General features: G+C 33.1%; 1 protein-coding gene across 1 annotated transcript; it reads right to left on the bottom strand.

Moving 5' to 3' along the window:
* Window positions 1-13,914: 13,914 nt before the first annotated feature.
* LOC145006285 (uncharacterized) lies at window positions 13,915-14,587 on the bottom strand. Its single transcript, XM_078965377.1, has one exon. It carries the CDS (start codon window positions 14,448-14,450, stop codon window positions 14,043-14,045), a length of 408 nt encoding a protein of 135 aa, XP_078821503.1. The 5' UTR covers window positions 14,451-14,587; the 3' UTR covers window positions 13,915-14,042.
* Window positions 14,588-17,470: the final 2,883 nt, after the last annotated feature.

Raw genomic sequence — 17,470 nt, 5'->3', positions numbered from 1 at the left:
GCATAATCATATTTACTAAACTTTAGTAAATCTTATAAACCTTTGTGGTGGACCTGACTAGCACACAACCAAGTGTACCCAATCCTTTAGTCCTTCACTTGAATCACATGTGAATGTGAACAAGGAATTAGCTAGTCTTAATTTACCAAAGATGAAAATTCTCATTCATCACACAATACAACTTGCATGATTCCAAGTTTCTATCCAACTGAAACTTGGGTGATGAGAATCTTTCCTTATTTGGTAAACTATGACACTACCACAAATGAAAGAATCAAGTCCATTTCCTATATTGCTTATCAATGGAAACATATAATCAACAATTTTTCACAAATTTCATTGTAAGGATACTTAAAATAAATAAAATCAAAACCATTTTTCATTTATTTTAAAACTTTACGGAAAAATTAATCCTTAAAATCCATATGGAAAACTTGTTGTTATCTATTCCTAAGCAATATATCATAACTCTTAAGTAACAGCTCAAAATTCTGATCACCGAACCATGCGATCGAAATCCATCTTCGCGATCAGAATCAGCATATACTTCCTTTAAGTTTCTTCACTTTTTCTTTGATTCTTAAAACATCAACATGTGACCTCGTCACATTATGCAATAAGAATCTTAGAATAGAAACTTAATAGAGTTAGACAATGGACTTTACCTGAAGTAGAGTCAAAACTATTGACTTTACCATCCTTAAGATGTTTCAGATAAATTTAGCAGTTTCGCAACCAAAATCTTTCCTTTGCCAATAGAATCATATGGACTCTTTGGAAACGTACATGGAACTATCACAGTCTTAACCTATCTCTTTACCATTTGGTCAACCGAGTTGACTATGGCTGGTCCCTTTCCATTAGGAAGAGAAAGTTTTTCCTGGACCTCCAATGTCACCATTTTCAATGTCCAAATAGGTTTGGAAAGTAGATCTTCCAATCCAATTTGCTTTACTAATGCTTCAAATCATTGTTGATTTAGCATCATCGAGCAAATAGGTAAGATCATTAAGGGTCTTGTCGCGACCTGTCATCAGGGAGTGACTGAAGAACCAAGTCAACAGCCAGCTACCTCGAGACTTTGACACCCGACTCTCCCGACTTGTCAATATGTGGCTTAATCCCCAATATCTAAGCACATATAAACTTTGCTTGCCAATAGGGATTGAGTGACTTAGAACTTATCAAGTCTTAAAACTTGTGGGATAGGGAGATTTATTAGAGCAGGTGGATTAAGTGAAGTATGATTTCTAGTCCCACAAATGCCCAACAAAGGGATTGATCTTTCACCTTGATTACCATTTGGGATATCATCTTCATTAGGAAGCTTGTTCCTAAAGATTTGGGAAGACCATAGCTGTCTAAACTAGACATCTATAATGGGAGAAATTCAAGTTAGTTGATTTAAAGTCCTTAATATAACACCCAATATGAAATATTAAGGCTAGGACCCAACAACCTATTTATAACTGGAAGAGGGATGCCGTAATCCAAATTATAAAATAGTTGAAGGTAGGTAAATGACGATTTACCAATTTCCACCATGAAAACGAAATATTTTATTATTGGGTTTTATTGGTTTTGAAACTCCTAGATCTTTTGAGATACATTGAACTTTCAATGGCATGTTTGAATCTCGATTGTGCCCTCTCAAGTTTGTGACTGGGATGCCGAGGATCACAAACAAGGTGTGAATAACCATACAAATTGACTTGGTACCCTCAACAATATTACCTAATCGATGTGCCGGTTAACAACACACGCTCCACCGATCAATAATAAAGTCAAGTTACCCTTTTCCACTCTTACTAGTCCATGTTAGTGTGCCGGTTAACCACACAGGCTCCACTAACGACTTGGTAAGGTACAAAGTGTAATTTTATGGGCTAGCACCTTTTCACATTTTCCTAAGTAACTAAGATTGGGAATTTATAAGTGTTTAGTTACTTAGTATTTTTCATTATACTTTTAATGAAGGTAGAATTATAGTCCATTCCTACACGTTCGGCTAACGACCCTCCACCAGTCAAGGAAGCGGTGGGTGAGAGTGGACACCCATTAAACTGCCATTTTATAAGCAGTAACCTTATACCCCCTTATAGACCGGCTTTGTGAATAAGGCCTACTAACGGTAAGATTGACTTCCTCTTTTACATATCTATATAATTAAAATTATAATAATAGTATAAGGGTTGAATTTTAAACTTTTTAAAAATTCAATGTTCAATTTGGAATTAAAGTATACATGAGGAGTAACTTTTCAAATTCCAAAACTTGAGGGCAAGTTTTGAAACTATTTCAAGACTCTTTAAATCATAACTTATGAGTTTAATGGTTCATTAAAATGAAGACTCTTCATTTTAATGTAACCCCTTATTCTTTAAAAACACTTTAAAGAAGTGTCTCTTCAACATCCATAACTTGAAGACAAGTTATGGAGTCATTAAAGTATTTAATGGAAAAAACTCTTACATTTTATGTAACCTACAAAACTTTTATGTGTTTTTAATATTCATAAATATGAATTTTCACATAACTTGAAGACAAGTTACAAAAACATATTTTATGAACTTCTTTTAGACTAATATGGATTGAAAACAACTAAAACATAATTTTTCATTATCAATCTAAACTAACTCATAAATCAAGGAAACATAAAATTCTTGAAAATTCATAACTTGAGGACATGTTATGAACTCCATACAATTTTCAACAAGATCATGAATTATATCAACAAACAATTTGCACACAATTCCTATGATCTAGGAAAACTCATAAGCATGATTATTCATAATCAACAATTTTCAAGAATAACATGAACACATATAAACTTGAAAATTTTATTATAGCATTGAAATTGGTTTAACATAATCATTACCATATTCAAAACAAGTTTTATAAGCCCAAAACAGTCAAAGGTAATGATTCTAGACCAATTCTAGCACCAAAACTCGAAAATATGTTGTCTGGGGGTCCAACTCATCGAGTTCACGAACAAACTCGGCGAGTTGGATGCATTTTGCCTTGGACTCGTCGAGTCCCTTCATGGACTCGGCGAGTCTGCTGGGCAGACAGCACCAAAAGTCGATTTTTAAGCAGTTTAAGCAAGTACAACAAGAAAACAAGCCTTGGCTCTGATACCACTGTTGGGTTTTGAGCAATCTAACACTCCTAAGTGTACATGCAACCCTAAATACCTTGGATCTATGTTTTCTCTATTATACATGCAAATATCAACTTTCCAAGGTATTATACTATTCTAGCATACAAAACTTTGAATAACACAAGTTAGAATAACATACCTTTTGTTGGTGCTTGTCTTCATGAAGCTTGAGTGCCTAGTGCCCCAAGTGTGACACCTCAAATGGTTCACACAACACCATAAGCACTTGGAATAACTTAGAGAGAAATTAGAACACTTCATGAAATCGTTTTGCCCTCACCCTCACACATAGTGTACGATTTCTTGAGCCATGGGATTCTTTTATATGGTGGTTATTAGGGTTACACCATGTAACTCGTGACTTTACCCATTCCTGATGCTCCATCGATTTTAACCTCCATGGAGCATCCATGGGTCACCCCATGGACTTAGTCCAACATAAGGAATCTTGAATCACAAGCCCACATATATAAGAATGAATGATTTACACAATCAACCCATATATTTAATTAGTCTCCTTTTGATCACGTAATTAATTCCAAATTAATTCTTGATCAATACTAATTAAATAACCTTATTAATATATTAGAACTTATAATATATTAATAAACCTTAAGTGTTATTTCTCTCATTTTAGTCTATCCAAGTGCATGATGCCATGCAACCCAAATGGACCATGCCGGGTCGGGTCAAGTTTTACCAATTATAGTTATGGACTTAGACACTAATCCAACATTTACACACAATGGAATATCTTCATATATATTAAACACATGCCGAGTTACATTTGGAGTTAGGAAAATTTTCGACCCTTCTAAGGATCTTCGATACAGAAGTTAAAGAAAAGTAACACTTTTAGCCGAGTTCTTATTCTATAACAAAATTTTGGGATTTAGCAAGCACTACTTGCGACATAGGTTGCGCTTGGAGCTTGACTGCGCGTCTGATTGCTTTGCTTCCATAAGACGCCTATCGAAGGCGGCTTGTTGTTCCCTCATCTCTAAGAGGGCTGCAATCATTTGTGCTTGGAATGCATCGGCGCGGAGATGGGTGTCATACTGCAACCTATCCAGTCAATGGATGTCGAAAGTGTGAACTTGTACTTCCACGTTGACTTCGCGAAGTCGGTTTTCTTGGACCCCGGATTGATAGGACTGGTTGGCTAGTTTGCCCACCATGACCGAGAGTGCTCGGTCGGCTGAACCTCCATCCCTGATGTCATAGAAGTCCCGAAACATACCAGAGGGAGGACGTATCCCGTGTTGTTGGCTCCAATGGTGGAGGTGACTTCCCCAAACGGGAGTCGGTCCCTGAAAGTTCCTCCTAATAGTGGGAGGTTGAGCGGCTGGAGGGTCGACTACTTCTGGTTCTGAGTCCGTCCCAGAGTCATCCCCTTCCTTCAACTCGATAGGTTCTTCATCCTCTTCGGGATCCTCCTCCACCCATCCTCCATTACCCTGGTTTGGGTAGTAGGGGTTTCCTGGTGGATGGAATCCAACCATTTGACTATACGAGAATAGGGTTATAAGAATTAAACAAAATTTGAAAAGATGTAACACCACATATATCGATTAAACTATTGCATGCACCAATTACTCCTATAGTATTTAAATTTGGATGTTTGATACTAGTGTTTATTTTGGTAAGTTTTGACTTGTTGCTCACTACGACCATTCCTCGACATACGTTAGTCCAATCTCGGATAAATATAGTTGATCAGGCTATATTCGTCCCAAATTCGATTACATATATCGAGAACTAATCGTAGTGTTCAACTTGTCTTAATACTTCTTGTATAGTTCTAACCATGAAAATATATCGTTGTATGCATGTATTTGTACTTTTACGACCCAAAATAATCTAAATTATATGAAACGAGGTTTTAGGTGTAAAAAAAACGTTTTGTCAGAGACCTTGAGTCCCTATGCATTTATAGTTTGTATATCTTATGTGGTTCGATATACTTAGTTCACTATAAACAATGCTATTATACCAATCTGTCACACCCCCAAACCAGAACGGCGGAATCGTTCGAGGGCGGATGACTTCATGTAGTATCGCAACAATTAAATACATAGTAAAGAAAGCAATACAACCATCACGTATATAATTTAAAAGTTTACATTGTTGAAAGGTACTTGTTTCAAAAGAAATTACAATATGATGTTTAAAATGAAATTAAACTAACGCTGTAGCGTCCCTTCTTCAAAAAGCTGCAGTTTACCTGTATTACTGAATCCCTGATAAATACAAGTGGTTTTGAAAGAGTAGGTCAACATTTAAGCTGGTGAGATTATAAGTATTTAGTGACAATGTTTATATGAAATATAATGAAAATGGTTTGTACATGTTAAATGTTCCTAGAAAATCCCATATTTTCTACTATAATAGATGGTAGTTTGATTTTTCCAAAACTGTAATGCAATAGTGCCTTTCATGCCTAAAATAGTAGTTTTTTTTGTGTAAATCGTTAAGTCATTTGAAAAACTCCGTAAATCAATGTGTTTTTAATACTCCATGTGAGTCTTATAACCATACTATCTGACCAGGATGCCTATAACAACGTTCTTCAGGTGTTGGAAAGTTATGACATTTGTCACCTCAGGCCTACCGGCCTAACTGTAGCTAACAGCTTAGGTGTGGGATTGTCAATCCCGTATAGATCTATACACAAGTATCACACTCCCCCTACAAGGGATTATGGTATATAATATAGGACTTCAAATGCATACTCGAAAGTACGTGAAATGTCTCACAAAATTTAGTATAAAATAGATTTACGTATGAAAATGTCAATTTGTTCTTGTATATGAAAATATCTCTTTGATGTAGTGTTCCTAGTATGTAAATGTTCATGATTTCCTCGTAAACTATACTTATTATAGTTTTCAAAAAGTGTTTCGTTCGTATAGTAAACCCTAGTGTAATATTAACCTATTATGTATAGTATAACATTTATAGTGACATAACTGATCACATATACTTCAAGTATAAATAAAGTGTTTGGTTCGTATACATATGTATATGTATAAACATGTTTATTTCCAAATGACAAGATATTATCGAGAATATATATATTGCACATGAAAGTTGCCATGTAGCAGTTATGAATCACATATGATTACATAGATAAAAAGTTTATATAGAGAAACTTTAGGTTACACACGATAATAACCGTGTGTTTACTTGCATTTCCCCCTTAATATTGTATAAAAGCATTTATCATACATTTAATAGCGTAGATGAAAACGGAGCAGAACTTTGACTCGAGAAAGCGGATTTTCTCAGGATTCTCGGGAATCTCGGGAGCGTAAAACTACCATCGGGGCTTGAGTGGGGAAATCAGGGCTTCTGGATATCTTGTGCACGAAAAACGAGGAAAAACACAAAAAGATGAGAGAAAATGAGCAATTTTCGCGGAACCCTCGCATCCGTTTTATAGGGGCTGGGAATTACCTCGGTACGTTGGGCGTACGCGTGTGTCATGCGTGACCGCATTCTCGACTGCCTCAGATGGGACTGGGCATAGCTTCGCATAGGGGCGACGTGGACGTTCCGAGGCCTAGTCATTGAGTACGCTGGGCGTACGCTGTTACGCTGGGCGTAACTCGGATTGGCCCGGTGACTTGCCCTTCGGATAATACCGATATTTGATTTAAATTTAAATTTTAATTATTTAGTAAACTTCAAAAATTCATATCTTCTTCATACGAACTCCGTTTTCGACGTTCTTTATATCCTCGAGTAGGCGAGACTACGCTCTACAACTTTCGTTTAGACTCTATCGGCAAATTTTGAAATTATTTTTATTATTTATTTTTAAAAGGTCGGGGTAAGAAAAGTTCGTTAGAAATCCATAACTTCTTTATCCGATGTCTGTTTTTGCCAGATTTTTTACCGTTGAAATACCATTGTCGAGACCTTCGATTCTTATTTAGGTCATTCCGGCCAAAAGTCGCTCGCTCTCTGTTTCAAGTTTTTAGCTGTCTACCGCTATACCGAACTTGCAAAAATCATAATTTGCTCATACGAAGTCAAATTTGGACGTTCTTTTTATGTACAATCACGGTTTAATGATATTTAACATAGTATTTAACCAAATAGAGACTTTTGTACATTTTATTTTCAAAGTTAATTTCATTATTTTCAAAAGTGGTTACAATGCTTGGCTTTTTAAATCATTACATAAAATTGAAATATCAGGTAGTCACAAATTCTTTCAAAATCATCACAAATGTCGTTGATATCTTCAATATAACCTGTAGCTTCTTTGTAATCTCTCAAAAGATGATCCCACTAAAAGTACAATAATAAGTGAATGATAAAAACAAATGTTCATAAATTGTTTTTGGTTTATTTGATTGTTACATACAACGCAAGAAAGGTTATATGCATTGAACCAGTTGTGGTTTATTGATATTGCATCTTCTTGTAACAAATATATTAAGCACAAATATATAAAAAATCTATCACATACCATAAATATATGTGTATTTGTATCATACCAGATTATAAACTTGATGACGCTATCCACTAGGAACAATAATTATTTCATAGAAATCAATTGGTACTAGCTTTATGGAAATTCTACTGATGCCCTTGCTTTATGGAAATCGACTAGAATAAAAAGATGTTATTATAGAGATTAATTGGTACTAGAACTCGATTAAAGCCCTGGTTGATAGAAATCAATTGTGATTTTGATAACGCTTGCAAGTATATAAAGAGGGTAAAATCGGAATTATAGAGTTCCGATTCCTTCTCAATACGTGATTAATTTCAAGTCATACCAAGTAGCCATTGCTTTATGAAAACACTAATTTCAGAAAAATAATGATGATTAAGAGGAACAACGATGGTGATAGAAAGTCGACAAAATCACCTAAAAAGGGGACGCCGATCAATCTTTTGAAGATTGATCTGGATGCGGAAAAGGTTGACCATGGTTTCGAAGGACGTGAATGATGGCGTATTGGGTGGTGGTTGTTTGGAGACACGATGTCCGACCTAGAAATGCAGGCTACACATAAACTCCATGGGTTGGCGAGTTGTGATGGTCAGATTATGGCTGCGAGACTGTGAAAATTGATGGTACGATGGAAGGAGTTTGAGAGAAGAAGATACCGTGGTGTGCAAGAGACAATTTATTGATAAAACCCTAGATATATAGAAAGAGAGATGAATAACAATATGGCGAATTAGAAAGGAAATACGGAAGTGAGTGAGAAATTATAAGAATGTGCTAAAAATGTAATTACCATCATACCCTTATCACCTTTTTAAAGTTACATTTTAATACTAACAATTTCAGAATTTACATAAATGGTCTATTTGATATTAGCCTTAGATTTCAATATTTAGATGCTCTAGATCTATTCTCGCTTTCTCAACCTTTTAGGTGTTCTCATTTGACCATACTCCTATATATATATATATATATGTGTGTGTGTGTGTGTGTGTGTGTGTGTGTGTGTGTGTGTGTGACATCCCCATTTTCACGGTCAGAAAATACCAATTTTGTTTATGCTTTATAAAAATCAGAGTTCTTCTTTTAATAAAAATGTTGTGGAATTCGTTCCCAGAAAAACACGATAAATACGTTATTAAAACATTTTCGAAGAAACGTATTTTATTCATTTTAAAACGTTTGGGATGTCATCGTCAATACAGGAACATAAGCATAAACAGAACTTACATTTATTTACACTAGTAATCTACATCTCTTTAATCTCTCAGTGTAATGTGACTTCATATCCACACCTGTGATATAAATAAACTGAGTGGGTCAGGTTGGGAAACCTGGTGAGTACATAGGGTTTTCAACTCACAATAATATAATTATTATGTTTAAACAATCAAACAATCAATCCAATTACCCATCCCCATTATCTTCTTACTCTTAAGGATTTATCCTAAGAGTCATTTATTCTGCATTCGTTTATTCCGAAGTCCCTTACTTCCAGGGTTATAGGACTGGCACTAAATCCATAGCTGCTAATGTTCGTTCATAAAACACTAATTCCATAGTTGCTATAGTCTATTCATAGGGTACTAAATCCATAGCTACCAGTGTTTATCTAATAGGTACTAAGTCCGTAGCTACCAATTCCTTAACAGGTACTAAATCCATAGCTACCGGTGTTTGTCCATAGGCACTAAGTCCATAGCTGTCGATGTTTATTAGTTAGGCACTAAGTATATAGCTTCCAATGTTTACTCACATCATCTTTTATCTCTCATCATTCATCTACCCGTATCATACCCAACATATTCGTGTATATAAAATATGTATACAGTTTAAATCATCTAAAACATGTATAAAAACGTTCATCCAACATAGACAACAAGTATACAGATAATATGCACACATAGCACGTAATTTATATAAAATACTTCATATCTATGTGTAAGATGAAAGTAACTATGCACTCACTTGAAAAGGTGGTGATTCCGAACTCAGATAGCGCTTCACTTCTTGAAAAAAATAATTTCATTTGACGAAACCTAGTATTATTACCACTCGAGTTTAGTCTATTATTCACCGAGACTAATTAATAGTCTAGCTATTATTACTATTATATAACCGTTAAATAATACTTATATAACCCATAATAATAACCCAATTACTTATTATATGTTCTTAATAACGTTAATATAATTAAATAAAAACTATATTAAAAATATCGTAGGCGTAGCTCACTTACAGCGAGTTTTATAGAAAACCAGGCTTTGCTTGGAGCAGCATTCCCATGCGGAAAAGCTCTTCTTCTCGTAGCCGTCGAGCACTCAGGGACTTCCGCCTTGTGCTAGGGAGGTTCCCTAGGCTTTTCGGGGGGTTTCAGGGCTAGAGAGATGTTCTAGAGAGAGAGTAAAGAGAAGAAAGAATGAGAAAGGTGTGAAGAAAATGAGGGTGGGAGAGGTTCTATTTATAGGGTGAAAATGGTTGAACTTGGTGCCACATGTCACCATCTAGTGGCAAGACTTGGGGAGAAAGCAATGGTCAAAATTGTGCCACATCACCCATTTTCGCACAGCACACTTTCGATTTCTAAAATATGTAACTTTCACATACGACCTCCGTTTTTAACGTTCTTTATATCCAAGCGTAGGTAAAAATAATATCTAAAACTTTCATTTTGACTCCGTCGGCTAATTCTCTACCGATCTAAAATTTAACAGTACGAGGCGTTTAGACTGTTAAATGATCGCGAAAAATTTGTAACTCCTTCATACGGACTCTGTTTTCGTCTGTCTTTTTACTGTTAAGTTCCTATTAATGAGATCTTCAACTCTCATTTAAGTCATGTAAGCCAAAAACCGCTCGAACTAAAATTCGAGTTTCGGGTCGTGCACTGCTAAGTCGAATCTTAGAAAAATCATAACTTCTTCATACGAAGTCAGATTTAGGCGTTCTTTTTATGGATTTTCTCGGTTTAACATATTATATGACTTTCATTTAGATCACTAAGGTTAAAAAGTGCTCCATCGTAAAATCACTATTTACGCTTCCCGGTGCCGTGCCGGTTCCGTCGCGAAATTTCGACGGGTCATAACTTCTTCGTTATAACTCCGATTTCGACGCTCTTTATATGTACGGAAACCTTGTGACATATTATACAACTTAGTTAAGATTATTTATTCTAAATAATCTTTTGTCAAAAAGTCATTTTCGATTCCTATTACCTCTAAATTGACTAGCCCGGATCTACGAGCGTTACAATATATATATATATATATATATATATATATATATATATATATATATATATATATATAATGTATTCTTTTAATACATTGAATACTGTGTGCTGTACGTTTTTTCTCCGTGTGGAATAATACTGTCTAAGACAATCACACTGACCATTTACACAAAAATCTACCCCTTAAAAAAACTTTATTCATTTGCTTCTTTTATTTCTTTTCACATAGAGATGGCAAAAAAACCCGTACCCGATGGGTACCCGAAACCCTAACCCGAGTTGACCGGGGACGGGGACGGGATGGGTATTACCCGAATACAAAAGGCGGGGATGGGGATGGGGATGGTTCTACATGTCGGGTACCCTATATATATATATATATATATATATATATATATATATATATATATATATATATATATATATATATTGTTACTTATGTTTTTATTTTTAATAATGCATAAGCAAATATTCAGTAGACAAAGTAAGGTTTTTTAATAATAAAACGTATAGTTTTGGGAAGACTTTTAATGTTGTTTTTTGCAAAAAAATGATTTAATTTATAACCTTGAATGTTATTATTAGTGTTTGGAGACATTCAGTGATTTATAGCGTTTTATATTAGTTTTGTTAGTTTTTGTTTTGTTGGTTAATATATAATTATGAGTTATTTTTCATAAAAGTTCAAAATTTGTAATGGGGAAAAATACCCGATTACCCATTGAGGATCCCCAATACCCATTGAGGATGGAAATGGAGTTAGATTTTTAATCCCCGATGGGGATAAGGTCGGGTATGGGGATGAGGATCGGGATTCGGGTATGGATATGGAGAACACGAAATCTGGTATATCCGTACCCATTGTCATCCCTATTTTCACATCGCGGTTCTTTTTATTTTGCATATAACTTATCATTTTGAATTCATGATCCTTGTAATTTTAGAAATTTGTCATTTATAAAATGTCAATTCATCCCCTTAAATATTTATACTTTCAACATTAAATTAATCTTTAATACTTTATTTTCATTATAGCTTTTCTTATAACACATTTAAGCTTTAGTTATTGATTATTAAGTAGTTATAATTATATAATATTTTTTTTATTAAATCAGTTTACACAAGTTTATGAATATGTTTAATTGTATTTTAGTTCTTTTTTTATTACTTTCTTATGCTTTAAAATATTTATAACATTATTTAAATACAATATTATTTATTTTTATCGCTAATCCCTTTCTATTAGTTTTCTTTAATAAAAATAAAGTTATATAAAGTTATCGCCGCGTATCTCTCCGAACGTATCTTTCCCCCTTTTTTTTCCTCTTGGCGGCGGGTACTGTTTAAGAGGAAAAAAAAACATTTTATATCTCTTATCATTCAAACATATATTTTTTAAAATAAAAAACATTTATATTAACTTCAAAGGTTTTTTATAACAGTTTTGTTTAAAAGTTTTACCAATTTTTTTAATATAATATTTTAAGTATTTATTCATCGCTACATTTTATATTTATAAAATTTACACTTACAACCTATTATGTTTTGAAGATATTGCATTTATCCATAAGCTTTATATCTACATTTGTATACATATTTATTTATTATTTTTTATTAATAACTATTTTTACAAGTTACTTCATAAATTTATAATAGTTTTTTTTTTTTATATTACATAACTTTTATAAATTACATATAATTTATTTTTTAAATAAATTACATCAACTTTATTTTTTGTTTTGATTTTTATACATGATGTTTATATATATATATATATATATATATATATATATATATATATATATATATATATATATATATATATATATAAAGAAAAACTATTTATTATTATTTTATAATTATTAATAATTTTAAGTAAAAAAGTAAAAGAATCTGACTTGATAGGTTAATGATTATAAATAATGATTAGGTTATTAGGTTAATGATTATAAATAATTATTAGGGGTATTGTTAAATATTCTAGTACAAATAAGATTAAACAAAATTACTTCGTCGTGAAACTCTTAATTTTTTTTTTTAATGGAAACGATAAATATATTAAAAACACACCTTACATCAAGACGATGCAAGGAGGAAGTACAAAACAAAAATAAAAAAGAAGAAAAAAACAAGAGAAAAAATTACAAACCCAGAAACGGATCGAGATTCCAAACTCTCCGGTCAAAAACAAAAACCAGTGGAACTCTTAATGATTAGGCTTCTTATTAACTTGACTAGTGTATTGATTTAAATAGTCTTATAAAACACAATGACAACTAACAATAAAATATATAAATAGTATCATCCACGGATCCACATCAAAATAATAAATAAAAAAATGCAAAAATCAACAATTCTTATCATTGAGAGGTAGTACGATAAGAAGAACCTCGAACTCAGAAAACAATACAAAACAATACAAGCTATATATGTTCACACACTTATCAGTTATCGCAACATCCTTTAAACTTTGAACATTATCACAAATAAATGCTATCTATTCACACTTATCAATGTGTACAAAAATGTACACAGTATACTAACAAGCATCCTTTAACTTACAACATTTTTTCAACAAAAGAAATTCAAAAAAATTCTCAAATTGAAGATCAACAAATTCATTTAATATAATTAAGAACATAAAATGACATTTCATATTTAAAACTAACACAAAAATCCTCCAACATATATATGCCAAAAAGCCATCATCAACAAACTTCCAATACAACAACTTGTGAAAGGTCATTATAGCAAATAAATATCAAACTTTCCATCAAGTGTAACAAACTCCCTTTATTTTCTTTTCCTTTTCACACAAAGCAATAATAGATATCAAGAAACTTTTAAGGCCACAAAAATTAGGCATTAGCATACAAAAAACGTCCAAATTTTACTAAACAATGAGTAAATTATGATTAAATGGTTACGTGATCAATAAACAAGAAATTTATTCCTCATTTAATACTTTAATATCCATGGAAATTTTCAGGATATCAAAGCTTAAATTAGGTTTCATAACTCTAACTTCAAAACCTATGGAATTTTCAAGCTTGATCCTCGTAATTGCTTATACCTAATAACTGATAATCGATCAATCATCTAAAAGCTAAAACGAAAATTGTTCAATCGAACAAATGAAGATGATGAAGATAAACCGGTAGCGGTTTGAATTTTCCGGTTCAACGGTGGTGGTGGTGGATATCGCCGGCTCTTGGAGAATCCAAACTTCTGAAAAGAAGCTGTTTCACGGCGGAGATGAGTTCTTCCGTTGGATTTGACGGCGGCGAACTCACCGACGACTGGAAGTTCTTACAGAATCTCATATGTCGATCCAACGCTTCTTCCTCTGACTCCGAACAAGATCTCTCCATCTCCTCCTTCACAGCCTCCGTACAAAGTCCACAAATCCACCGCCCCTGATTGCTCTCTCTCACCGTCGCAATATACGTCGGCGTACATTCCTCCGTCAGCCCGCAACATTCGCATTTCACAAACTCCACATCGCCACCGCCGTCCACCTTCACCGACGTTAATTTCGCTTCGATACCAGACATCAGAATCGTATCCTTCACCATTATCGCCGTCATTCAATATCAAAATCAACCAATCAGAGAAAAAAAAATTAAACTACTCTCAATTCGGAAATCTCAATCAAGAATCTGCACTACGCACACTTTATAACAGTCAAAAAATTCAAAATCGATACGAAATTAATGACAGATTGTTTTGAAAAAAACAAGAAACAAACTTACCGTTGTTCGTAATTGACTAGAAAGACGTTCCAACTTCGAATCTCAAGCTTTTTAACAATGGTGATTACGAGATTACGACCAAAAGGGAAATAAAAAAGAGAAGAAGTTAACGTTCCTTCTCCCACTCGCCTTCTTCTTCAACAACCTCTCCACCGATGAGCAAGAGCTTGAAGGATGAGAATTTCATATACATTTCAGAGCCCTTTTTGGCTCGAAATTTTTGATCGAATTGAAAGTAACAAGAGAAAGAGAAGAGAAGCAAAGCTTCAGGGTTTCTCTGTGTGTAAGAGAGATAGATGCGTCTACATATAGGAGTGAGGTGGGGAAGACGACAGGGGATTGCCAGCGCTGATTATTTGGCTGTTTTGAGGACCTGTAAGTTTCAGTACCCGTCAGCATAAAGGAAGAATCACATGGGTTACGTCTCACTGGTGCATGGCTGCTCTCATGTCTTATCGTTAAATCCAGCCGTTGATTTGGGGCTTCTGAAATAGATAAAGATAACTTCTTTTGTGTTTATCACTTTATCTTGTTTTAGTCACTTTTAAGTAGATTAAATTTCTATATTTAAAACAACCTTTTCTGCTTTATTAACGGATGTTGCTTTTGTTTGTTTCCGTGCATAAGATAAAATATATATATATATATATATATATATATATATATATATATATATATATATATATATATATATATATATATATATATAGGATGGATCATTTGAGAACTCAAAGTTTTCCGAGAACCCGAAAACTAAAAGTGGAACGTTGAATCAAAAAAATGAAGGATCAACATGTAAGGTGACGTTTTTATAAATAAATAGACAAAAAAGGAAGAAATGATATCTTAATTAATTCAGTCAAGGGTATTATTATAATATCGAATAACATTATTATAGGAATAAAAGTATAATTAAATTATTTCTTAAATCTAATATCTGATAGAATAAATTTTCATCTCTCTCTCCTCCCCGTTTTCCTCTCTCGCTCAAACCTACAATTCATCCTCCGACGACTCACCTCTATTGAATTGCCTCTAATCCTTCATTAAATTCCATGCTTTTGATTCTGAAATTGCTTCTACTCACATGAATACGGTGAAGATAAATGACGAACATGATTTATCGTCGATTTCCAGATCCCAATCGATCAAACTATCATCATTGATCATCAATCTATATGAAATCTGAAATCCCCCAACGATCGAAGTTTCATTGTTGCTGAACTCCTTGATCTCACATTCTTCATATAAAAACTCCAGTGAAGATGCTTTGATTTTGAATCGTTTTATCCTCCATCAATTCGTTCCCCAGAGTATACTATAATCTCCGACTTCATCTCAGCCTCCACCGTAGATTGAAGACCTGAACGAAGAAGATGATCCATTGTCGATCAAAATTTAGGTATCATCTGTTTCTATTGTTGACTCCTGACATTTGTTTGACCTTTACAAAATTTTTTTTGCCTAATCGTTTAGTGGAACCTGTTTAGTCAATATGTTTTTTTATAAAGAGTTAAATCCTTGTGTTGATTATAGGTATAAAAATAGACACATGTGTTACTGAAAAATATAAATATGTGTTTGCACTCAACATGTTCGATGAAATGACTCAATGAGAAATATCACATGTTAACTTCACTTTGACTTTATGAATGATAAACCAATTCCAATTTAGGTTTCTGTCCAAGCCAACATCGGAAATGTCAATGAACTCGTTGCCAATAAAGTCATCACACAGGTACTAACTACATCATTCTACCTAAAGTGGCTGAAATTTGAGTTATTGTTTTTTTTTATAGTGTTGTATCACTGGATAAATCTTCATGATATTCATCAAATATGTTAAATGTTAGTGTCTTGATACATTAATCCTGGTTCTTTTACTTAACTTATTAATACATTGTGTCCAGATTAAGATTAAGTAAAAAAGAAAGTCATAATAGCTATCTCGATTGATTGAGTTAAAAGAAAAGGATCCTAAATCATTGAAACTTAGTAAAAAAGAGATATCATGTAAATGCTTGAAATGGTTATGGTTGCAGCATATTAAGGTATTGACACCAATTGAGAAACTCAATTACTATGTTGTCCTAAACCATTTGAGGTAATATGTGATTCCATGAATCCATCGATTTCTTTGAAAGGGGATTCATGTTATTCATTGATTACTAATTTGAATTAAATCTATATCTTAAATTCATGTTCTCATTGTTACACAAATTAATAATTTCATTTCCAGGAACACCTTGTAAAAACTTCCAGTGGATTTGTTTATGTTGTCATATATGGAGATCAAGAGAAGCCAGTTCTTATTACATATCCTGATTTAGCTTTAAATCGTAAGTGATTCTGTTTTTCATTCGTTAATCAACAAAATTTGTTGAAAATAAATGAAATCTTGCTTATTTGTTTGCATGTTTGAACAAATATGTCATGTTTCCAAGGTCTTTTCTTATGCCCTTAAGCATTTTATTTACTGATTCATAATTTCTACATTTACCATATTAGCCCTCCCGGCCATGAGGTCAGCAATCAAAACTTCATTTTTATTTATTATTATTCTTTTTTAAATATATAAACAATTCAATAGTAAAACAATTTGTATTCTTAGCTTATTTTATACATCTTTAAGAGCTATTGTAGTTGGGAGCTGCAACAATGTTTATATTATAGGTACTTAGCTGATCAGGTTGCTGAGGTTCTTGATTTTTTTTTTTTTTTAGTTTTCAACTAATAATTTGGATATAAATAATCTTTACAAACATTCTAATATTTATATTATTTTTTGGATATAAACTAATTATATAGTGCACTAATAATCACCATCTGCTTCTTTAGTATTCTAATTTTGAATT

The sequence above is a fragment of the Lactuca saligna genome, chromosome 7, assembly GCF_052625555.1.
Source record: "Lactuca saligna cultivar CGN05327 chromosome 7, ASM5262555v1, whole genome shotgun sequence".
Classification (NCBI taxonomy): domain Eukaryota; kingdom Viridiplantae; phylum Streptophyta; class Magnoliopsida; order Asterales; family Asteraceae; genus Lactuca; species Lactuca saligna.
This window is presented reverse-complemented; position numbering and strand designations above follow the sequence as displayed.